A 26,323-nucleotide genomic window follows, 5' to 3' on the forward strand; every position below is an offset into this window, starting at 1 on the left:
CGATTTACTCTATTGTCTCAAACTAAAAAGTTAGATGAAATATATGGAAAAGTGGTTTTCATGCACAGGACATCAGACCATGCAGGACAGGGATCCCTCAGAGAAAGGAAACGAAAGGGGTAATTATGAATGCTCTGGATGACAGCTTAGGCAGATTTTTTCTAGATAGTAAGGAAGGGCAGAGGAACTTGTGGAGTCCCCAGGTGAGGAATTAGTACATGCAATACTAAAAACATTAAAACAGTCATTCCATATAGATTATATATGTTTAAGAAAGTGGCCTGGCATGGTGGCACATGCTTGTAACCTGAGCTACTACATGGCTGAGGCAGAAGGATTAGGAATATGATACCAGCCTGGATAACTTCGTGAGAGCATGTCTTAAAATTTACAAAGGGCTAGGGGATGTAGCTCAGCTTTGCCGGGGTTCAATATCTAATCATAAATAAATAAACAAACAAACAAACAAACAAATAAGCAGGAAGGAGATATAAAATGTTTTTAAAAATTTAAAACAAAAAAAATAAAACTATTGACAAAAAAAAATCTTAAAAGTAACCAGAAGAGGGAAAAAAAAAAAAAATCAGTTTCTTCTAAAATGTTGAAAAGAACAGCAGATTTTTAGTCAAAAAAAAAGGCGGGGGGGGGGGGGGGGAAGCAAGCCAGAGGCAGCAAAGCAAACTCCCAGAAAACAAAAACAAAATCTATCAATCTAGAATTTTAGTTTATTATTATTTCTTTAAGACAGGATCTTTCTATGTCACCACATTCCTGAACTCACATTCCTCCTTGCCTTGGTTCAACTTGTAATTCTGTAGAAATCAAAGATTTCAAAAATAAAGGTTTTGCTGGGGGTGGTACACACATGGGTAATCCCAGCACTCTGGGAGGCTGAGGCAGCAGGATCACAAGTTTGAGCCCAGCCTGGGCAATGCAGAAAAAGGCTATTTCAGCACAAAAGCTCTAGGCTCAATCCTTAGTATATAATCAATCAAATAAAAGCTTTTGCAGAACAACCTACAGAAGGTATTACAGAAGAGGGGGATTATTGACTGCAATAATCTATACAAAGCAATAAAAGCATAAGAAATGGTAATATATATGCATATAAAAGACTTTAAAAAAGAAAAACGTACAACCAATAAATCAAGGGATGAAATAAAATGGAATTATAAAAAACATGAAATTAATGTAAAAGTTAAGAACTAAAAAAAGGAACAAAAAACAAATGAGATGAATAAAAAATAAAGAGCAAATTGGCAGATTTTAACCCAACCCCAAAATAATGACACTGATTATATCCTGTCTGAGAACAACAATTATAGGGTAAAAACCATCAGATTAAATGTAAAAAAAAAAAAGCAAAACCCGCTCTATGTTATTTACGAGAAACCCATTTAAAATAAAAAACACATTGAAAGTAGAAAGATAGAAAACAGAAACACCATGCTAACACTAATCAAAAGAAAGCAAATTTCAGACAAAGATTTTAGAACAAAGAATATTACCAAGAATAGCATTTCATAACGACAAAGAAGTAATCTGTCAAGAAGACATGACTCTCTTTGGTTGACCAGTATTGCATGTCTATATCTGTTTTCATGAGAAGCCACTTTGAAGATATCAATATGTAATACAACCACCATTGTTAATTCCCTACCACTTTGTTGGAACTCTGTATTGTCTGTATTGTGCTTGTGATATGTTGTAAAATGTTGTATGTCTGTTAATGTTTCCCTCCTTTTATCCTTAAAATAAAAAAAAATAAAGTTACCCTTCATAAATAAAAAAAAAAAGAAGACATGACTCTAAGTGTTAATGCACCTCATAACAGAGAAACATAAATCCGCTAATTATAGTTGAAGATTTCAACTCCCTCTCACAATAATAAATGATAGAACAAAGAGATGGAAAATCAACAGGACACAGAAGATTTGAACAATACAGTCAACTCTCCCCTTTAAATTTAAAAGAGCAACTATTCTGAATAGCTGATGGAGACTGGTAAGTACCTACTTAAATCTAAAGGAGAAAACTCAAAAATTATCAACAAGGGTCTGACATTTTAAACGTGCTGGCAATTTCAGAGAAGCATTCCCTATAAAAATAGCCCGATCAAGCAATGAGCTTAAGAAAATTCAGACATTTGGCTAGCAACTAACAGTCATTTTAAAATGTACAAATATAAACTTTTAAAACATTTTTGATCATTGATAAATAGATGCAGAACTATATTAAGAATCCAAATATCACATAACTCTCCCAATTCAAGTAAATCCTTGGCCAAGTAAGAACTGGCTTGATAACTTCAATTTCAAAAATAGCTGTATGTCTTCCTTCTGCTCTTACTACTGTATGAAATACAGTGCCAGTGTAATATTTCTCTCTTGGAAATTTTAAACTTTCTATTCAGGCTTCACTGTTAGGTACATTATCATTGCTTTCATAAACTAAAGTTATGAGAACTAATGTCTTTATCACAGGCTTGACTCTTCTGAACTTCAGATATTCTACAAATCATGTGAGCTGAAAAACTCTCCCCACCCTCTGTGGAGAACTTCAAATGTCATCTCTTTGACAAACCTGGTATCAAGAACAATTCTGTTGCTCTGCTCTTTCATTCTAAATATAATTTCTGTGACTCTTAAGTGACCTTAAGATACTAAACAAACATTACTGTGAGTTAAGTAATGAGTAATCTTGGTCACCTGGACAATTTCTAAAGATTAAAACTCATGAAGAAAAGTCCAGTTAGGATTCCAAACTCAGTATGGTATGTGCGTTATATCACAGTGACAGAACATAAAATTCATGTATCTTAAAGTTGAAAGTTTTTTTTTTTTTAAAAGATAAAAGGAGGGAAACATTAACAGACATACAACATTTTACAACATATCACAAGCACAGTACAGACAATACAGAGTTACAAACAAAGTGGTAGGGAATTAACAATGGTTGTTGTAATAAAGTTGAAAGTGTTAATGTGTCATCTAAATTTATATGTGAGTACTTCAAATACATTGAGATCAACACAGAAAGTTTATGAGTTAAACAGATGGAATCAGTTGTTGAGGAAACAGCTGATCTTTGAGCATATAAAACAATATTCTGCTCCTTCAGTACCCACCTCATTAGCTTCCTAGGAGCTTGCTAACTTTTGGGGCTTTTGTGTTAACTTTTGTCATGCTATTGAATGATATTTTAATGAAAAGTTTCTCATTTCTGAAAAAGTTAAATTTCCTAATTCTTGTTTCTTGCTGTTGTGCTTTATCTTAACTACTGTCACTCTCTAAACCAAGACTATAATCATTTCTTGCCTTGGGCACTAGGACCTAAGCACATAGTTTGATAAAATCATTAGTCTCCTGGCAACATTTTATGATTCTGTCTTCACACATCTGGGCCTCAAGTTAAGAATACTAAAAGTTCTGTGTTAAGACACAGTTCACAAACAATCAGTCTTTGGTGTCTCCCAGATAACCAACAGGTAGTACAACTGAGGAGAGGAGATAAGGGATAACTAGATATGCAATATATCCTCCATACCTTAATTAGCTCTGCTCTTATAGGAGCTGCTCTGTTAATCCAGTCTCCAATATGGAACAGCTATTAGGTCAACAAGAAAAGTTCAACATCCTGGTCAATTATGTATAGGCAAGGTGTAACTAATAAATAGAATTCGACCCCGGTAATACTTCTCCGGATGAACAGAAACATGCTCATGTGTTTTGTGTTGCTGCCAAACTAACAAGAAAACTATGAACAAAATGACACTGAGATTATGTCTTAAGTATAAAATACTCTTGTTAAATGGTGGTGATTTTATGACACACTTTAAGGAAGTCCCTGGAGACTCCTCAACGCCTTAGTGTCCATAATCAGGTTCACACCCTCAGGATAACCATTAACTAAATCATATTAATTAGTTCTATATAATATCCCAATAGGGGATTCCAATCTGACACTGCTAATTACTATAATAAATTAACCATCAGTTTTTTCCACAAGTGGTTCCTACTTTTCCTTCAAGTTTACCAAAAGTCCCTGGCCATGGCTTAGAGGTCCAACAACCAAGTACTTAGAAAGATCCCAACAAAAGAATGGCCCCAGTAAAGGCTGAATCAGTACCCTGCTACGAGTAACAGTAACGCTACAGAGAATCAGCTTATGTGGCAGGTTCCCTTCCCAGAGCAACACAACAGGACCAAGGACAGACTGTCAGACAGTACCAGAAAACTTGAGGCAGTATTTACAGGGCTCTGTATTCCAAAACCAGACACTTTGTAAAGCATGCTGCTGACCATGGAACAATAATTAAATATGAAGATTGAACACAAACAATCAGGGAAGTTTAATACTTCTTCTGGGAAGACGTCTTTTCTCTCTTTTTTACCAACCCTCACTGTGGCTGCTTCTACTTGGGCAAAATGAAGCGAACACTAGTTTTTGTAAGCTGTCCCTACTGATCCCTCATAATTCAGCAAAAGTAACGTGGGAAACTTTAATACAGCTTATAAACTGTGGTAGGTCATATTTCCCACATAAAGATTTTACTTTTCAACCATATCATGCATCCTACTTGTTCTTTGCCAGAGCTGCCATGACACTCCCTCATCAAGAGGTAAATCTAGGCGCTGGGGACACAGCCCAGTGGAAAGCACCTGCTTAGTAAGGATGAGGCCCTGGGCACTAAAATAAAATTAGAAAAGGGGCGAGGAGGGGAGAATGGGAGAAGGAGCGGGAAGGAAGGGGTGGGTGCGGGGAAGGGGAGGTAGAACTGGGGGAGTCTATTCCCCTCTCCTGACAGCTGAACAGAAGCAGGACTGATATGACCCACAGAGTATAGTAACACTACATGAATTCTGAGATGAGGTCCTAACAAGACATCAGTGTCTGCCTGGTTCTCCACAAACTCTGGGGAAATACATTTACTGCATAAGAAACCTAATTATACAGATGGCCACACTGGAGAGGCTATCTGAGCACTTAAAGAGTCCCAGCTGAGTCTAGCCTTCCAGCTGCCCTCTGTCACAGCACCAGACCCAGCAACAGACCCATGAGAGGGGCCCTCTTGGATCTTCCATGCCGGACTATTGCCAGAAGAGTATCACTGAGTGACCTCCGAGACACCACGAGGAGTGAAAGGATTGCCTATCCAAGCGCAGGCAAAATCCTTAACTGGCAAAACTTGTGGAATCTGGCTGCTGCTTTACCTTAGTAAGTTTGGGGTAGTTTGTTACACAGCAACGGTAACGGCAACATAAATTAGTAAATCACTAGGTAAACTTAAAGATGGTAATCATTTAGAAAATACAACACATACTGATTGGCTTTGTCTGCAAAACTAATCAGAACAATGACAAAATATTATACAATGTGTCTCTACTGGATTTTTTATTTTACACTGCAGAATAATTACTGGCCTTGGCTCAACAAGAATCCACCTTTCTTCTTACCAGGATATAATTAGATAAAACAAATTTGTCACCATGACCGTGCCAGAATTGTTTCATTTAATGTAAATCTCATTTAATTAGGCACAACAATTCTACCAGTAAGGAAATGACTGCGTGCCCATATGTGGAATCAACGCTTCAGAGATCTCCCAGAAAACTACCCTGGACCTGCTCTGTCGCTTGTAGAGTCTATCTTATAGGCAGTACAGAATGTCATTCTCTGGAAGGCCAGGAACACTGACAAAGTTGGACATCACAGAGTAAGACACCTCCATAGTTAACAAGTACTGTAGCCAAAGCCAGAAGAGGCAAACTAGATGAGTTTTGGTTCCTGGTCAAACCCTGCCCTTGGAATATAAGAACTCTAAGGGCAATAAAAATATTTCTAGCACTATAGAAATGACTGAACGAGTACAACTCTGGAATTACATTGAGATTAATTCTTTGACCCTAAAACTATGTAGTTCTAGTTTCACTGAACATAAAACAAGACAGTCTTTATGTGCTCATTATTTCCTCTGCACTCCTTGTGTAAATGAAATGCACTATATATAACAGAGCATCATATCAATGACACTGTTTCTACATCAGAAAGTTGTGGCACAAACTGACTTAGTCAAATCCATATCTTAGTTGCACAAATTTGACTACAAGTAAGAACTGAAAAGCAAAATGGATACTTTTAACCCTTATCCTGCTCTCCTATTGACTACAGCCAAGTATTCCATGGATTTACAGACTCATCCTAAAATTTTATACCTAAGGATAAATTACAAAGAGAAATACCATAGCTTGTTTTAAATCAAAGCTGATCAATGTGCATCCAATCAGAATTACTGACTGCCTCAGAGTAACACAGACTGTAAATATCACCATCTCTACATTCTGTGAGCCAACAGGTTTTGTAAGCTAGTTTTCTTTGTATTATGCGTTACTCTAAAGTCACTTCAGCTTTCAAACACTGGACAAATCAAAATTGGCAAAAATACTTAACATATAAATAATCCTGGCTGGCAATGATAATAGGTTTGTTACAGGTGTGATGACTCTCAGTTTCTCTTAATTCAAGTGGTGACAGGTATCTTTACAAGGAGCTGTAAGGTCAGATCATTATACTTCAACTCACATTTACCAGGAGAGAACCAGAGAACACTCTAGTAGTCCTAATAACTTTTACGACTTATAGTCACAGAGCTCAACCTGCTCACAGCAGATGTAAATGTGTCAGTCGCAGAATTACAACATAAGCTGAATTTCAGTTCTGCTTGAAAAAGTCAAAGTACTGAATGGAGCCGGGTGTGGTGGCGCATGCCTTTAGCTGAGGCAGAGGGATCATTGGGAGTTCGAGACCAGCCTGGGCTACAAAGTGAGCCGAAGGCCAGCCTGAACTGCATAGTTAGACCCTGTCTCAAAAAGACAAAAACAAGTAAACGGACAAAAACTCAAAGTACTGAATGGGCACAAATGAGACCTTGAGACTTGGAATGGGGATATGTAGGTAGACCCAATCCCGAACCCTAAGTGATCTCAGCCTCCTTTGCCACTGCAATAACAAACGGCGATCCTTGTGACTCTAAGGAGATGGGTCTCCCTTGCTTGAAGATCCTGCAGTAATGTCACCACAACAGAAGGGGTGGCTTTCTTGAAAGGTAATTACTCTTCTTTTGAAGTTCCAACTCATCCACCTTTTAATCCCACCTAGAGAGGCTAGAGAACAGCATTTTCTGGGAGACAAGGGCAAGATCTGATCCATAAACTAATAATTTACACAAAAATTGTCAAACTTGCTACTTGGGATTGATGCAGAAATATGTGTGAAAATGCATTGTGTGAGTATTAAGCCAGCAGAATATAACACCAGAATGGGCCAGACTTTTGTACATGATTCATCTGGCAGGGAATTCAGATTTCATGGCTAGTCATATAGCCGGAAGGGGACCTGGTAGTTGAATTGCTGGCTAACTGAAATGCAGGCTCCGTGAGAGCCTGTATTTACTGAGAACAGGAGACCACAGAGGCAGGGATCCAATGTCGTAAGGAACATGGGATGCTGGAGCGGATTTCTCATGTGTAACTTACATACACACAATCCCCCATCCTTACATCACGCAGAGGGCCCACTGGACACTACCTTCAGTTCGACTGTCATTACTGGAGGGAGCATCATCACAGGTCAACCAGTTATTATTAAGGTCCTTCTATCTCCCCGCCAACCCAAACTCACTATGCTGCCACAAAATAAGAGACTCTTCCTGTTTCTTTCTTTAGCTCTCTGCTCTTTTTGGTTTGCTTGTTTGTTTAGCGGCACTTAATACAAACTGCAATAACTGTCTGCTTTCATAAAACTTTGTGCATTTTTATCAGTTCACATTTGCAGTACATAATAGCTACAACCATCACGAGGAGCTGGCACATGAACATAACACATCTTAATCCTTTTTATGCGCTCCCCCCCATGTCTTGGTGTCTTATTGGTTTTGGTTTTTCACCCATTTGTTTTCACTGTCGTCTTCCCTAGAGCAAGGACTGCATCCAACTTGTTCTTCACTGTATCGCAACTGTCTAGTGCAGTGCTGGTTACATACATTCAATAAAGACGTGTTATGGCATAACCAAAGAAATGTAGCTAGTCTTGTCGTTGTTAACAATAAATCCTGTCCCTCCCTGCTCCTGGAATGGAGACATTCATAAAAAGTTATCCTCCCAAAGAGATCATTTACATCTCAGAAGCTTATCCTAACGTATAAGTCTCCTATGTATTTCTTCAGCTGGCAACAAGATCTGCTTCTTCTACTTCCATTCAACTTATTTTATGCCCAGAAAAAATTTTTTCAGAATTTCCAAAACAGGGAAAAAATATTCTCTTCAATAAAGGTCAGTTCGGTGCCTTTACCATCTGCTCCTTCCTGAAATGTTTGAACAGGATCCTGCCTTTCTCCAGAAGCACATTTCGACCAGCAATCATATGTCACCTCACATCACAAGTTAGCCAAATTCCTAAAAGTCATTAAAGTCTATCTTCTGACTCTCTGGGCAGATCGTGTACAGGCTACACACTTGCTAAGAGTGTCATGAGGTAACTTTCCCTATATCAGATAGATGGTAGGTTCATTAATATCATACCATTTCAAAATTCAATGTTTCCGTTTAATCACAAGCTCTTATTTTCTGCTAGCATTTCATTTACATTTAGCAACTAGCAGTGGCTTTCATTAACAGCAAATTGCTAGCCAGGTATGGTGGTACACACCTGTAGTTTCAGCATTCTGGGAGGCTGAGGCAGGGGGAACACAAGTTTGAGCCCAGCCTGGGCAACTTAGCAACTTAACAAGACCTTGTCTCAAAATAAAAAATAAAAAGAGCTGGGGATGTAGTTCACTGTGAAGGATCTGGGTTCAATACCTATTGGGGACCAGGCTGTGTAAGGGTTAATTTGCTGATCATGAAGGGACTTCTGGCTATGTTCCAAAAGCTCATATTCATAGCTTCTGAAGGAAAGGTAAGACTACACCTTGGGGAGGAGGGGGCTGATATTCCCTATTCCAGAGCAATAAACTGGCAACCTTAGAGATCAAACCGTTCTCTTAATTAGCAAGATTTACTGCTTTGATGTCTTTGTTGTAACTTCTCAATGCCAGGCTTTTGCCTCGGTGTGCCCTCCACTTCCTGCATTCCCCTGAACTGTTAAGGACCCAATCACTACAGCAATCAGAGAACTCTTTGTCTCAGCTCCAGGAGAGTTCTGACTTTCCCAGACTCCCCACAAACCATATTACTTGTTTTTTTTTAATTGCCTTTGCTGTACACTTGTCATAGGAGGTAGGGAGTCCTGCCAAGCTCCGGATCAGTCCTGTGGGATGGGGGAAGGGGGGCAAGACAGACAAGACAGAGACAGAGAGAAAATTGCTATACACATAAACACATTTTTATCACTTTAAGAGTTACATGTATAGCTACAAATAGCCAAAGACCAAAACAGTACTAAGGTCCAGGCAGTATAGAGTTCACCTGTTATCTCAGTAACTACACCTCAGGTTCATTAGTGTCATGACTTAATGCAAATTCACACTTCATCAAAAATTGGAATATACAGTACATCTTGGTCCCTCAAGGTTGCATTTACAGAGCTAAAATCTTGAGTGTTAAAATCCTTAAATGTCAAAAGATCTATTGACTACCTACATACCATATGCTCAGTTTTGTAAGGCTCTGTGCTCTTAAGAAGGTTTTTTAAATTTTTTGAAAAATATTTTTGCAAACTTAATATTAGGAATCTCCAATAAAAACTCACTTTTGGGGGGCAAGAGGATACAGCACAAGGGTGGAACACATACATAGCGTCACAGTCCCAGGGCTCAATCCCACAGATATGCACTAAAGATAAAGTGCAATTGTGTGTAATCTGTCCACTAGAACCAGCTGTGGCTTGGACAGAAATAATAACAAAAACATAGCCCTCAAAAGGATGCTGGAAGGACCAAAGGAAATGACACATGTGAAGGGATGAATGGATAATGAAGTACTGCATATATGTTAGTACAAAGTGAAAGGGTCAATAAAATACAGAAGAAACCCTCTATAATCTCAAAGAACTGGGACAATGTGTAGACTCCACAGAGAAGTTAAAGCAAGGCATTGTAGAGATAAACACACATTGCAACCATTTTATTTTAATGTAAACCATATGTAAATGCAATTCATTCACCAACCTTCCCAGTAGAGCTAAGGCCTTATCTTTAACACTGGACCTGGAGCCTGGAACTTCATAGTCTTTCCTGCATGTACTAAACCCACATAACCATTTACAAATGCACTTTTAGTTCTTTTAAAGTGTTGCAAAAACCTCAACACTTACAAAACAATCAGAGCAAATTTCTTAACTCTTTATAAGCTTGCCAACATTTTACATTTGTCTTGGTCCTCCCTAATCTGACTGTGAATTTCTGAAAGAAATCATTTTTCTCACTTTTTTTTCCTGAGCATTCAATGTACTTTTAACAGAAACAAGTTCCCTTACCATAATAATATTTCAGCATTTACAGAATATGGAATAACAAATGTATCCAGCATAAGTTTGGGAACAAACACCTCGACTCTTGATAAAGAAATGACCTGTAGAAGTATTAGTACATAAACATCCCATCAAGAAGTCTGGCATCCACACAATTCAGCACACTATTTTACCAAGGAGGTGAACAGCCCTGATTCAGTCATCTGGTTAAGTAGAAGTCAGTTAAGAGTGTATCTGCTGCGTAATAGTTCAGGTCTCAAGCATAGCTAAAAGCAAAATTTAAAACAGTTTCCCTGCGAAGTGTGCACGCTACCTTTTTTTTTTTTACCTTTTCTCAATCATGTGTTTCAGTGCACTTAGGGAGCAGAAGATTAAAAACTACTCAGAAAACTGAAAGGAAGCAATGGAAAAGAAATCAGATAGTTCAATACAACGTGATGAAATAAAGACAGTTTGACTCCTAACACTAGAATTGAATCAGTAAGAGACATTATAAGAAAATTACAATAGACCTAAAATAATTCCATGAAATCATTTTGAAAGATTAGTAAAATTATTTAAAAGACGGTCCACCTTTAAAACATGTCATTAACAGAATAAGGAAGTTTTCACAGAACACACTATCTGTTTGAAAAACATTAAACTTAGATTAGCTAAGTTCCTTTTGTAATCATGAGATGTTTGAAGTGAAAACTTACTTATCTCACTGGAAACCTGATTCAGCTTATCCTGTGATCTGCTGACCAGGACAATCTTCATTCCACGCTTTGCTAACTGAAAAAATAAGAGATCTGAATCACACTTATGCATTTCAATTTAAAACACAGAGTACCTGTATTCTCATTTTAAGAAAACCTGACCAGATAATAATTCATGTAAAAATAAGAACCCAAATGTAATGAATAAGCAATCTAAAATAAATACTTGACAGAAGCATTCCCCAAAGGATTATCTTTCTAAATTAAGAATTTAAATCTCCAAGGGATTTAGAAGGAGAATGACTGTTACTTTTCATTTTGGATCTGTAGATATTGTTAGGGCTTTAAAATGTGTTAAATGTCTACTATTTTGTAATTTAAAACTTAGCTTTAAAAAAGTTTTTGTAGACTGGACACATAAAACAAAGATCATAGGTCAGGCATGGTGGCTCATGCCTGTAATTCCAGCACTCAAGAGGCTGATGCAAGCCTGGGTTACAGAGTGAGATCTTGTCTCAAAAACAGAAACAAAAACAAACAACAACAACAAAGCAAAGATCAGAGGGTTGGCAAAAATAGTAGTTAAAATGTTATCAATTCCTGAAAATACAATCTATTTAAAAAGTTTTTATTTGGGCACTATAGTTTATGGACAACCAAAGCAAACTAAGACAGTTTTAATTGTCTAAATTAATAAAAAAAAACTCTTAAGAAGCACCATTTATTATGCATCTACCCAATGATGTGCAAGTGTTGTACAGAATGAAAAAACTTTGCAAGAATGCATTCCTATCCCAGAGACACATAAATACAGGGCTAGAGAAATATTTGCACAAAACTTAGTGGACTGTTCCACACAATTTATAAATGAGCAATAAATTTGGTGTTGTGAACTGTAAGTAATTTAGTAAACTAATATTCCAAGCCTAAATCCTAAAGTCAGCTCTTATTAAGTAATGAGTGGTACTGCAAATGAAGCTATGGAAGACATTTTTTAATAAAAATAACAAAGGCTGGTAATTGGCTAAATTAATCTGCTATAAAACCACTGAAGACTCCATTAGCCCATATTGATAGGGTTTAAAAAAATTAATGAGGTAGGAGGAATAAGGAAAGCCCTAACTTACAGAAAAACACAATCTAATAAATGTAGGAGATATTTAGAAAAATCATCATTTTAAATGACTGTGGTAATAACTAGACAAAAATTATCAATGGATCTTAAAACCACTAGACAGAAGATTTCTGGGAAACAGGACATTTACAGTCTCAAAGCATCATCCCATATATTCTTTATTAATTACCTTAATAATGGAGAATTACAGTGTGCAAAATCTTAATAAATTGTTTACCTTAACATAATCAATAATGGAACAAATGGACTTCATGAACCTACTGATAAGATTAACTTAGAAGGATAAATACCATTGGCACATGGTATTCTTGTTAAAAAATATTTATCCTGAAACTAATCGTGAGGAAACCATCAAATTTAAATCTGTATGTAAAACAATCAGCTAAAGTTTTTCAAAGGTGTCACTATTATAAAAGGAAAAAAAAGGGGCTGGGGATTTAGCTGAGCGGCAAAGCGCCTGCCTGGCAAGCGCAAGGTCGTGAGTTCGGTTTCCGGTACCGGAGAAAAACCAAAAAAAAAAATTAAAAAAAAAAAAAAAGAAAAAATAAATAAAAGAAAAAAAAAAAACTGGAAAGGAATTCTACAAGATTAATGAAGACAAGCAGATCTGATACCAAACACAATGCCCAGGCTTTAAGCGGATCTTGGAAGCAAGAAAAGCAACTATAAAGGATGTAACTGGGGAACTTGCATGTGGGTTATAGGTTACATAATAGCACCATACTAAGTTAAACTTTTCCTGTGAGCACTGCATTGCAGTATGAAGGTGAATGCTTTAGATCTTAGACAATGCATCCTGAAATACTTAGGGGTAAATTGTCATGATGTCTGTAACTCACTTATATATAGTTCAGCCAAATAACAATAATAATGACAGGAACAATAATAGCAATAAACTAACTTAAAGGTAGACAATGTTAGTAAGTGAACACACATGAAGAGTGTAGTACTCATTGTATTCTTGCAACTTTCCTGCAGTTTTGAAATTCTTCAAAATAAAAAGATGGAAAGACAAAACACTGATTGAAAGAAAAAGAAAACATCTTTGTTAAGGATAAATGAGAAATTCAATGCATCTGCCAGCATCTTCATGAGAACTGGGTAACTTTTGCAGAGAGACACAACAGGGAAATTTATCCCAAGAGTACTGCCAAGGTTCCTGCTCTGTACAATGGCATTCAAACTACTACGCTTCCTTAGCCTTTAACTACAGTGCAGAGGGTCTCAATCCTTTGCCTGAGTCTGCCAGTACCTTTCTGTTAACTTCAGTCCTTGCAAAAGTTACGCTCTGAACTACTCTGGATATGTGACTACCTATAACACTATGTCTATCTTTTAGATTTTTAAAAACTCAAGACTTCCCACAATTAAACAATATAAAATAAAGTCATGCTAAATTTCTCATAATTCCAACAAACCAGCATGAAAAGCTTTACACTTTTTTTTTTTGCAGACATTTGCTTTAAAATTTCTTGTTTATGTCCACAAACTTGTTATCTCTCACAAGACAGATTTAAAAAAAAAATCATTGTACCTTGTATTTCTGATTTTAACTCCAAAACATCAAAACTGCTATGAGATTATTCCATTTTTAAGTATAACGAAAGACAAGATCTTTAAAAATCACCTACCTGTTCTGCATATGATTTTCCAATTCCATCAGTGCTACCTGTGACCACTGAGAAAGGAAAAATAGTAATAGGTTAGTTTAAAAACTACAGTGAGGAGTTGTTCATAGTTAAAGCCCACCAATTAAACATACAGACACAAAAACTGTAACAATTCTTGGATGTGAACAACCAACAGCTAGAGGTTGGGTGCAGCTCAGTGGCAGAGAATATGCTTAGCACACATGAGGCCTGGATTCTATCCCTGGCACCAAAAATAAATAAAAGGGTAATGTCAGCTGTTCACATATAGGGTTCGAATACTCTTCACAACAGCTAACATAAAAAGGCTGTAATATCAAGTATGGAAAAGGATGAAAAGTAACTGGAACTCTCATACATTGTTGGTGTACTGTATATCAACACACTCATTTTGGGAAAACTCTCTGACAAGGTGTCTAGAACTAAAGATATGCTCACCCTGCGGCCCAGCCATTCTGAACAGATGGAAATGAACTGTGGTCACCAAAAGAATGTTCATGGAAGCTGTATTTATGCATGGCCTATAAACATGGCTAAATATTAATTACAGGAGAATGAGTAAGGAAACTGAGGTAAAGTCACACAATGACTATTTAAGCAGCAACAAGAAACAAACTACTGATACGCACAAAATATGAATGAATGAGACACTATGCTGGGTGAAAAAGTGTGACAGAGAGTTGTACAATAATTCCATTTATGAAGTTCAAGAAAGGGTGAACCTATTTACGGTGACACAAGTCAGACTGGTTCCCTCTGAGATGGATGGTAGATGACAAACAATGGGTATAAGGGAAACTTCAGGGGTGCAGAAAGTATTACTTATCTTGTATATTTACCTCTGTTGTGCAGTTACCTCTCTGTGTGTGTGTAAATTTATTGTATACTTAAGCACACACTTACTATATATGTTACATCTTAGTAAACTAATTTTTAAAAATTAAGAATAGAAAAAAAATTATATTTCTTATAACCTGAAAAACTTCATGTAGCAGAAACATTTAGAAATTATCATGGGTCAGGCTACACCATGGTATCTTATCCTTGGAATACTAGAGTCAAATGTGTTACAAGTTCAGAGCACAGATGCCTGCTTCAAAAGATTAGGGATGCCCTAAACTTCTGTCATTTACAGATTATGGAAAACAAGTTACAGTGTAACTTGCGCAATTTCTTGTATTTGTCCTAAAACCAATTCTTTTAAATTACACTAGCCCCCAATTTAACTCTTCAGAAATATACGGAACACATCCCTATTCTTCCTGGTCACAGCATTCAGTATCTCACAGGCTTTCATCATGTCCTAGCTCAGCCATCATCTTTGCTGAACTTAAAGAAACCTTTTTAGAATTAAAGTTGAAGCCAGGTGTGGTGGTGCACTTCTGTAATACCAGCACTAGGGAGGCTGAGGCGGGAGGATGGCAGTGAACTCGAGGCCAGCCTGGGCTACAAATAAGTCCAAGACAGCCTGGAGGACTATATAGAAAGATGCTGGGAAAGAGGGCTGGGAGGGAGGGAAAGTCAAAACTAACCAGAGAACAAACCCCCATGTACCAATGGTGCAGTCTCACCAAGGATCAATTTGAAATTAACCTTGCTTCATCGATATCCCACCTGCCTCCTCCCACCTCAGATTATTTTGAAGTGACTCTCAGACATTATATTATTTTATCTGTAAATATTTCTGTATGCATCTGTTATCAAAAATAAACACAATATCATACATATTACTAAAATGAATAGTAATCAATATTTGATCAGTACAAATTTCCCCAAATGTTTCAAAAAACTCTTAATCACTTAATTGTATCAGGAGTCAGTAAATTCCGTACTTCAAATTAGTTAACGTGTCTATTGAATCATGAAATCTGTAAGCCCTATCTAATCATCTCACCACAAGCCCTCCTTTCCTGCCTCCTCTCTCCTCCCTCTGTTATGGCCTGGGTCTAGGTGTACCACCAAAGCCTCATGCAGCCCTATCTGGGGCTTTTTAGAGGTAGCTGGATCTACAGCGTGTGATGCTGCGATTGATTCATGGTGCAATGTTAGGATCAAGCTCTAGGATTAAGGGTGTGACTGCTACCTGCCCTGAGTAGCCCAGATAAGATAAAAGGGGTAGAAAGCCGCTGTTAAGGCCTCTTGCTTGTTTTGTTACTTTCTGCCCACCATGAACTGGTTCTCCTCTGCAATGCCCCCCTATGCCATGCCACTCTGGCTTGGAGCCAGCTGATTACGGACTGAAACCTCTACATACTACAAGCTAAATAAACCTTTCCCCAATTTCACTTTGGGTGTCAGGTATTATGTCTCAGCAACAAGAAAAGTTAGACACCCTCTGTCTTCCTTTTTCCCTACTCCTTCCTCCCTCCCTCCTTCCCTTTCTCCCTCAATGTATTTGTTGAACATACTGGGTCAGAATTTTGTGCTGGCTTTTTGCTGACTGCACTCTGCTGATAAAATGTAACATATTCCTCTGTCATCAAGTAATTGGGTATTGATACTTGATCAATTTCAGGTTTGATTTTTTCGGGGTAAGAATGCTTTGTAAGTGATACTGCATATTTATATTACATTACCTTTGTTTTTGTTATATTAGCAGCCATTTATGATTACTGCTGAGATCCATTATTTCATTAGGAATTCCAAAATAGTGACATTTGAATTCAATCATTCATCTTTATCTATTAGCTGGAATATCTCCGTAGAAAATTCATTCTAATTGGTTACCATGATATATAGTTTATACAGGATTACAAAATAAGTCTTTGAGGTATTTCGCCTTTATCGGTTTTCAAAACAAAATTGGTTCCCTAGCATCTTCAAAGGTAATCCATGTGTTTTTATCACTGTAGTTTTGCTTATAAGAAACATTATTAAAGATGTACACACTTGTTGTAGGAGCCAGCTGTGTAAACTTCAGTATCATAGGAAGGCTCCTTCGCGCTCATGATTGGTGCAATAGTGCCTTTCTGTAATGTTTTGTCACGTTAGTGTTTCTGAAGGTGCAGGGATCCAAATTTTACACTGTGCCCTCTGACTGACTCAGTCCTGCTTCACTAGAGAAGGGAAAACAGTTTTTAATTTTCTCCTTTTCCCTCTCTCTGATAAACTTTTGTGTTTTCTCCAAATCTCAGAACCAAATTCTTGTCCTCTTAAGATTTTTCAAAGCCTTGTTCAAGCTCTACCACCTCCTCCGCTCCTGATAACTCCAAGCAAAAGCACACCTTTCTCTTCTCTCATCTCCCACAAGCGCTTCACACCGCGTTACGTTTTAGGGCGCACTACCACTCCATCCTGAACTGTATTTCCTTACATTCGCACGGCTTTACTCTTCAGTCAGACTCTAGGCTCCTTGCTCTGTGATGTGCACAAGGCAGTGCTCAGCGGACAGCTGCTGAATGCATGACACTGCAGTTACAGCAGTCTTCTAAACTGCAAAAACACACAAGATTTAAGACTGCTTTCCTGAGAACCCGGCTTCCCAAAGGTCTTCACTTTCTAAGGACAGTGTCTTACACTCTCCTGCACTAAACACCTACCAGCCACTATTTACAAAGTCTATTTACAAAGTGTTGTGTAAATAGTATTCTGTCTAAGCCTACAATTGGAGTGACAAACCACATATATATTCACAGCAACGACGGATGGCAATATTACATTTCTCACTTTAGGGGCTTAAAATCCCTTAATAAGAAAATGCTCAAGAATTAAACTACTGTACAGTCATTCAATATGCTGCAGCTGTGATTCTGGCTGGACTATATTTCAAAAGAATACAGAATTTCTGCTATGTGTGTATGTCTGTTTGTAAAATTGTCAATCCCAGGCTGACCTATGGCAGTATAGCATACTTTAAAACTAAAACCAGTCCTTGACAGAATCTGCCAGGCCTGGAGGATCTAAAATTTGCCCAATGGATATCAATTCTTCCTTTTCTGGATTCCACAGTTTTTTGGAATTATTAGTGGACAGTATTAGTGCACTGGTGCTAGTTTGGATCTGGGATGCCCTCCAAAGGCTCATGTGTTAAGGACGTAGTCCCAAGCTTGGCATAACTGGGAGGGGGCCTAGTGGGAGGTCTTCTGGTCACTGGGGAGGGGAGGCTGGAGGAGATACCGTAGTAGGACACCAGCCCATCCCTCTTCCTCACATGTGAGCATGATATGAGCAGGTTTGCTATGCGGGGTCCCTCTCTGTGAAGTGCTGCCCTCCCATCAGAGGCCTAGAGCAATGAGCCCATCTCATCATGGAGTGCACCCTCCAGAACTGTGAGCCAAAATTTACCTTCCTCCTCATAAGTGATTATCTTGGGTTATTCATTACAGTAACAAAAAACTGACACAGCCAGCCAGATCTTCCCTAAGCACAGAAGTACTCAGTCATCCTCTCTTGCCAAGACTGCCTTCCATAACTGCCCTCAGCCACAGGGAGCTGCTTTACTGCCATTGGTGGCGTATGTCTAATGACTGGCACACACTCGGGAACACAGGGTGGCCGCCCTACCCTCACTTAGGCATTTCTGAAGGGCCACCCCAGGTTCAAAGCTTCCAACGGCACAACTATGACTCCTGCCACACATGTAGCAGTTTCACTTCTCCCTCTGCTCAACTCTGTTTCCTTCAGTTCCTTGTATCACCCCTAAGACCATCACCAATACATCCCATCTCTACACATCCCAGTGTCCAAATCTATTTCCTCATGAAGTACTGTGAAGCTACAATCAAGTTGTCTCTTTTAAAAATCAATGTTATATATATGAAAGTAACACTTGCACAGTTAGAAAAATGGAGGAGTTGGGAAAGGTTTAAATGAGAAACAGCACTTACATCAGCTTTCTATGCCCTCCTAGTTCATCTCCAGAAGCAATTATTTTTGTTTTTTCTCCTGTTTACATCTATGTTCTGAATCCTATGTTGACACTGTTACCTCCTGATTGATCAGCTCTTCATTACCTATTGACTCACAGTTGATGAGAATTTCTACTCCCTCTTCATTTTCCTCATCCTTCCAAAGAAGTTATATCACAATGTCCTGTCAACAGTCGGTGTTCACACAGCTGAATACTACAGATCGATTCTGACATTAACCATCAAGACAGTACAGAGCTCAAAAGTTACCAGCATGGTCTCTAAGTAGACTACCCTCACTGCAGATGCCCAGTTCAGAGGTCCCCAGGCTCCCTACGGTTCTGACCAACTGGCTCCACGTTTGGGGGTTTTCACACAACGCCCTTAAGCTTAATAATGCACTGGAACAACTCACAGAACTCAGGATAACTTCTGGTTGATTTTATTATAGAGGACAGAAATCAAGACCAACCACATGAAAAGACATACAAGATAAAGTCAGGGCTGGGGATTTAGCTCAGCGGCACAGTGCCTGCGTGGCAAGCGCCAGGTCGTGAGTTCAATTCCCGGTAACAGAAAAAAAAAACAAAAAAAAAGATAAAGTCAAAGCTTCCGTGCTGTCTCCCCAGGGCATGGAACCAGGGCAGGCACATCACCTTTCTGGTACTTAGCTGTTGCCACCACCCAGGAAACTCCACCCAGCGTCAGAGTCCAGAGTTGTAATCAGGTTTCATTACAAAGGACTGAAGGTATCATGGGCCACATGAGAGAACTCCATCTCCAGCTCTTCTCCCTTCCCAGATGTTGGGCAGGTAGGCTGATCTCCAAGTCTCAACCTCTACCCATGTATCTTTTCACTTTCTAGTATGACCATTCTCCATCTTGTTCCACCATGCATCATCTCACCAGCACAGACCCCAGGGCCCATACCAAAGATACTCCTATCACTCAGGAAATCCCAAGAATTTACTCTCCCACTTACAATCCAGACACAAGACCTACTCAAATTCTTTGTTCTACAATTATTGTGGCTAAGTAAATATATTATTCACTACTGAGCCAAACAGTAGATGATAATTACGTTTCATTTCCAGTCAACTTTATCTTTCCTGGACACAAAACTACCTTACTCTTCTGTTTGTGTAGTTTTCTTCTTAAATATTCCCCCATCCTCTAACAACCTCTCTGTTGGGAGCCACTGCAGTTGGTAGTTGGTCAAGTGTCTGAGGGTGGGACAGATCCAGAGTGCCTCAGGCAGTCAAGCTACCTCAGTATTGAAAAAAGTATCCTGCTTGGACAACTACAGTCTTAGTCTTTGTCTTAGTCACTAGGCAACATTATCTCTCATGATACTACTTTGCAAGTGTATAAAATAAATGCCCCTACTGTTTGGAGTCAGTCCTCTTGCTCAACAGGCAAGAGGTAACTCCACCTGCCCCCGGCTATCATCTCTTGTCTTTATCTTCTATATCCTCTCGCTCTCGCCGTTTTCTCCCGGGGACCAAGGAGAGGCCACCGATGCCCACACCTCTCAGTATAATTTTCCATGCAATCAACTCATTCCTTTTCTTAAAGCTCGCCTTCCCAGAGGCCTCCAGCTTTTCTTCTGCCCCAACCTGGAATGCCCACTCTCCCAATCTCCTGGAACATCTTTGTAGTTCTCTTGGCCTCTCTCTTGTGTTGAGGCCATTGTTTTTCTAGATCTTGTTCTACTTCCTCAGTATGGTGGAACACATCTGCCTATAGCTACCCCAAATGCAGGGAGACACATTTTTGTAAACCATTTTTAAAATAAAGTTTTAACTTTTATGATACTTTTTGACTTACCAAAAACACAACAAGGAAAGCTAGTACAATATGATTACCTATACCCCAAGTGGAGTTTCTCCTGTTACCACCATCTGACATAACTCTGGCACATTTGTCCCAATCCACAAACCGACGCTGAAACAACTAAAGCCCGTGTCGTATTCAGATTTCCTTAGCTGATACTGAATGTCTTTTTTCTGTTCTAGGATTCCATCCAGAATCATCATACTCTATTTAGTCATCATGTCTCCTTATGTGACAATGTGAGACAATTTATTTTGCATGTCTATTCTTTTAAAGTCTATATTCAAACCTCACCTAGTATGACTGGGTATAGAATTCTAAGCAGGAAATCATTTTCAACAACAAAAAAAAATTTAGAGAACTCCCCATTATCTTCTAGCATGGGTATGGCTTAAGAGTTTCACCGTTTTTATTTCAGACCATTTGTAAGGAACCTGCTTTGTCATCACTGGGTTATTAAGGTTATTACCTACTCTCTCTAAGATTGTCATGGTAGTGTACCATGAGTAGGTGTTTTTCCATCCTTCAGGGCTGGGCATTAATGGGCCTTAGAATTCATGACCTTCAATTCGAGGAAGTTTCTATGTTAATTATTTGATAATATCTTTCTCAGACTTCCCTCTTTCTAGAATCTATTCATCAGAATTTGTACTTAACATCTTCTCTATTGATCTTAATTTTCTTTTTTTTTATTCTACTTTCCTGTAAATCTTTTCCACTTAATCTTCGAAGTTCTTCTGTTGATTTTTCAAATTTAGGTTGTCAATTTTCAATCTTGAAGAACTCGTTCCTATTCTGAGTGCTTTCTCTCCTTACTATGATGTTCTTGTTACATTATCCATTATCTTGTCTTATAGGAGGTTATTAATTATAGTTTGTTCACAAACTTATATTTCTGCTCCTTACACTCTGCTTCCTCTTAGTTCCTTCTTGATGGGCCTGTCTAGTCTTAGAGGCATTAAAATATGGTAAGGAGTGCACAGATGAGCTGATTAGACTGTGGACCTACTACAAGACAATCAATAGACAAACCTGCTTTGTTCCTTAGAATCCACAAAACTCAGTCTCTGTCTTTTCTCTGGGACTCTGAAAAGCCTTCACAATGTCCAGTTTTCTGACGACCGAGCAGCTGGGCAGTGTGAGGAACATGGCATTGCTTGTGTCAAGCAACGATGTTACAGTGTGCTGGCAGCTGAGGTGGGCGGTTTTCAAGCGCTCTTCTAAGAGAACAGCACCTAAAGAAGCTGACTGGTTACACCCAAGAAAAGATGGCCTATTACAGCCGGGGTGACAGGTAAGACCTGGAAATTACCACACAAACCACACATGTGGAATTATCTAGAGCCGGGCATGGTGGCGCACGCCTGTAATCTCAGCACTCAGGAGGCTGAGGCAGGAGAATCATTGCAAGTTCGAGGCCAGCCTGTGCTACAAAGTGAGTTCAAGACCAGCCTGAACTGCGTAAGTTCAGTTGAGAAGGAGGTACTGGACAGACGTTGCAGAGACTTGGCTTTATGCTTACAGCGAGACTATTTTTCTTATCATCTCCTAGTAGTAATTATCAAATTGAAATTATACTGGGCTGGGGGTTTGGCTCATGGTGGAGTCACTGCCCAGCATGTATGAGACCCTGGGTATGATCCCCACCACTCACTGCAAAGTCTGTCTGTCTGTCTGTCTGTCTGTCTGTCTCTCTCTCTCTCTGTCTCTCGCTATCTCCCTGTCTGTTTCTCAAAACTACTACACGCCTAACTGTGGAGAATATGGTGGTATATAAGATCTACTCTGACTATTTTATATCTTATAAATCATTCATTTCATAATTGGAATTTAAAGTATCTGGAAGAAGCAATGACTTTGAATTATATAAATATTAAACATTTACCTTGTGATATTTTTAAATAAAAACAAACCTTTTCCAATTTTCTACTACATTTCAAGCCAATAACATTGCACAGATGTGTATGACTCAAGTATCACCTGACAGTAAGTTTTTTCTGAGAAAAGTACAAAAATGATTTATGGAGACAAAAATAAAATAAAGTAAAACTGGAAACTCAGAGCTTCTCTGGACTACCTCTACAGTAGTGTATACCTGACCTGGCTAAATTTCTAGCCTGCCCTAACCTTGCTTAGCTTTGAGAATAGCAGTGTAGGCCAGTCTCTCTCAGGCAGGGTGACTACCACCGGGATCTAAGAGGGCTGCCAGAGCGGCTACCAGACCATCTCTCCCTTGACTAAAATCCAACCTGCATACTAAATAACACATCTCCCACTATCATGACAGTTGACAACTGCCATGACAATGACAGGAAAGAATTATAAAAGCAGTGAAAAGAGTTGATTCCCAAGCTGCAGAAAACCTCTGGCCATTCCCCAAAAAGAAATATTCCTCCCTTTTATTAATCTATCCTTGCCCCCCATTTCTTAAACTCTGTACCTACGACATCCCAGCTTCCAATGGGTTCGTGATTTGTGAAAACTCTCCCATGTCTCCTACTTTTGCACAAAAACAAAAGTCTCCTTCACTCTCAATCAGTGTTCGGTCTTGTTATTGTTTCCGTAATTCCAAAGGAAACCAGTTGGGCTATTAAAAAAAACAACCTGGCACAACTGTAGAACAATACAAGTAGTTCTACAATGGCCAGACATCAAGGAAGAAGAATCATTTCCCCATTACTTGCAATAATAATGTACCAATATAACCAAGTCAACTTCAGCCAACTATAAAAAGAAAAAATTTTACTCTATGCATGTGGGAAAAATTAAATTTATTTAAGATAGGTGATAGTGTAGGAAAATAAGAATTGTCCTGTTTTTGCTTGTAAAGGCATATTTTTTGCTTTAAAGCTACATTATCTTTCATCAACAGTGGTAGAGATAGTAGCTAGTGTTGGATGGAAAATCTAGCAATCAACTTCAATTTTTTTTTAGTTTTACAAAATAACAGTATGATTTTCTCTATGAAGATGATACTGTCTGTGGAGTCAACATTTTATCAAATTTAGGAACTAAACAAAGCTTACCAATCCTAAATCAAAACTGTGTTGCTGGACACTTCTGGAAGATCAAAGAAAGAAGAGATTATTTTATTCTTTTTTATCATTCGCATTTTTTAACCATGTACATGCATTGCCTTTCCAAAGTCCTTTCCTATTATAAATAGAACAATGGTGTAAACTGAACCAGCAAACTCTTCGTCTACCCCAATTTCCCAAAACTGTTTCCAGAGGTCACTCAGTATTTGCCTAAAATAGATCATTCTTTCTCAAATATAACAGAAAACCTGATAACTGATTAGTATTTATTTATTTGATTCCTGTAGAAGACCAACAGTTTCAAATAAAAGTGTTAAAATATATACAGAGACAGAGAGACAAAGACAGAGATTGAGAGATCAAAGCCACATGATGGATAACACATTTGCTATAACATACCAACTTCAGATATGGATGAATGGAAGGATACAAGGATAGACGAAAGAAAGAAAGAAAGAAAAGAAAGAAAAGAAAGAAAAGAAAGAAAAGAAAGAAAGAAAGAAAGAAAGAAAGAAAGAAAGAAAGAAAGAAAGAAAGAGATTCATCAGTGTACCTAAGGTTACCTTGTGGTGACCAGTTATCTAAGCATCCTGCCCTGGCAGACCAATTTTCAATAAAATCAAATGAAACAAAGACCATCTTCCAAGTCATCCAAATTAGAAGTACTATGTGGTTTTTGTGATTTCTTAAATGAAACATCTAAGAATTCACAGCAACACTAAAATGAGATGATATAAAGTACAAAAACTACCCTCAGCACCCACACTTCATGTGTCAGTACACATCTGTCAGAGCCAGCTAGGTGCTTCCTTCTTTGCAAAAGAAAATGATTTTCAGCCCAGCATACTGTGTCCTGGAATTTGTACTACTGGGAATCTCTATTTTCCAACTTCCAAAGTAACTAGGCGTGGCTATCAGAATAAATTTTGGGAAAAAGATGCAAGCAGTGTTGTGAAGGACTTTAAAAGGGTTGCTTTCGAAAGGCAGCTGACTCTGCAGAGAAAAGGCCCTTTCTTGCCCTTCATCTAGCCAATTCAGAAGCGATAGCTGTAGCCCCAGCAGTCTCTTGAACCATGAAGCACCTTGAGGGTAGAATCAAGGTCTCTGGTGACACCACTGAATTATCATGCCACTTTAAACCAACTGATCCTTTTTTACTGATTATTGCAGAGAATCAAACATATACAAAAGCTCTAGTCTTTAAAGTGAGTGAAAAATAAACTTCTATTGCCCATAAAAGTGAGAGTAAAACATCAATAAATTATGAAAACAAAATCGTATCATTGTAAGAATATTTGGTTAAGGTACATCACGGATATAGTATGCTCTAGTTAATTCTCACAACTACCACCCCAATCTAAGCTGTCACCCTTATGCACAACGACTTGTGCAATGAAGTTTTCAGGCCCTTCTCACTCAATTCAGCCTGCACACAGTGATCTCATTCCTCCCCTAGAAGTGACAACATTTCTGTATTGCCAATTACATAAAACCTGAAACACCAATCCATTCACGTCTTCCCACCGCCATCACCTAAAGCTCCCATCATTCATCTCCCACAGGAACGGGTACAAAAGCCTTCTAGTCCACTTGCCTGACCCATCCTTACTCTTCTCCAATCCATTCTCCACGCAGTAGCCAGTGAGCACTGCAAAGTGCAACTCTGAATATCATTTCCCTGCCTAAAACTTGCAGTGTCTTCCCAGCACCTCTACCCTGCACAAGATCTTTAATGAGCTGACCTTACCTCCCACCACCTTCTGTCTCAGTCATGCTGAAACGATTCCTGCTCCTCCAAGGTAACATGCTTTCTCTTCTCAAATGTTCCTCTTACTCCTAGTACACACTCTTCTATGGTTTGAATTTCTCCTTTCCATAACTCGGGTGTTGAAACTCAATGACAGGCCCCCGGCGCATGGGGAGCCTTGGGCGGGGAGCACCAGTCCTTGGACCTGCGGCTCACTCCCTGCCTTGTAGGCCCCAGAAGGAGGGCTTCCAGCACACAGGGAGCCACGGGCGGGGAGCGCCGGTCTTCCGGCTGGCTAGCTTCCTGCCTCGTGGGCTCCCAGAGGGAGGGCCCCCCGGCACACGGAGCCTCGGGCGGGGAGCGCCGGTCCTTGAACCGGCGGCTCACTCCCTGCCTCGTAGGCCCCGGAAGGAGGGCTTCCGGTGCACAGGGAGCCATGAGCGGGGAGCGCCGGTCTTCCAGCTGGCTAGCTTCCTGCCTCGTGGGCTCCCAGAGGGAGGGTTCCCGGTGCATGGGGAGCCATGTGGCGGCGAGCGCTATTGCGCACCGGCCCTTAGGCCGGCCGCTGCCGCTCAATTGAGATCTATCATGACACAGAGAAACAGTGACACAATTGGCCCACCATGCAATGACTGCAGATGCCCACCCACGGACGTGTGTGAATCATTCAAACTTTGAACAACATGCTATACAACGGGACACTCTTTGAATACATGCCATACAACGGGACACTCTTGCCCCTGCCATTGAGAACCAGAAAGGTCCAGAGCCAGCGGAGAAGCAGCTGCTGAACAAGGACTTGGAGAACATGAGAATACAGACTAAGCCAGAGGAGTCAGAGATCCTCTGGACTGTGTTCATGAAAGCTGTTTGGAAGCTGTAAACCAGGAGGACCTTGCACAAAACCTG

The 26,323-nt window shown here is 39.2% G+C and overlaps 1 protein-coding gene across 1 annotated transcript in view; it reads right to left on the bottom strand.

Moving 5' to 3' along the window:
- Hsd17b12 (hydroxysteroid (17-beta) dehydrogenase 12) overlaps positions 1-26,323 on the bottom strand; it is a 143,350-nt gene that overhangs the window by 74,209 nt on the left and 42,818 nt on the right. The window contains exons 2-3 of the mRNA XM_005384084.2: positions 13,932-13,978; positions 11,166-11,241 (exon numbers count right to left, since the gene is read on the bottom strand). Of these exons, the coding sequence (XP_005384141.1) occupies positions 11,166-11,241; positions 13,932-13,978 (123 nt within the window). The remainder of the gene's footprint in view (positions 1-11,165; positions 11,242-13,931; positions 13,979-26,323) is intronic.

The sequence above is a fragment of the Chinchilla lanigera genome, unplaced genomic scaffold (assembly GCF_000276665.1).
Source record: "Chinchilla lanigera isolate Chin_1 unplaced genomic scaffold, ChiLan1.0 scaffold00021, whole genome shotgun sequence".
NCBI lineage: Eukaryota > Metazoa > Chordata > Mammalia > Rodentia > Chinchillidae > Chinchilla > Chinchilla lanigera.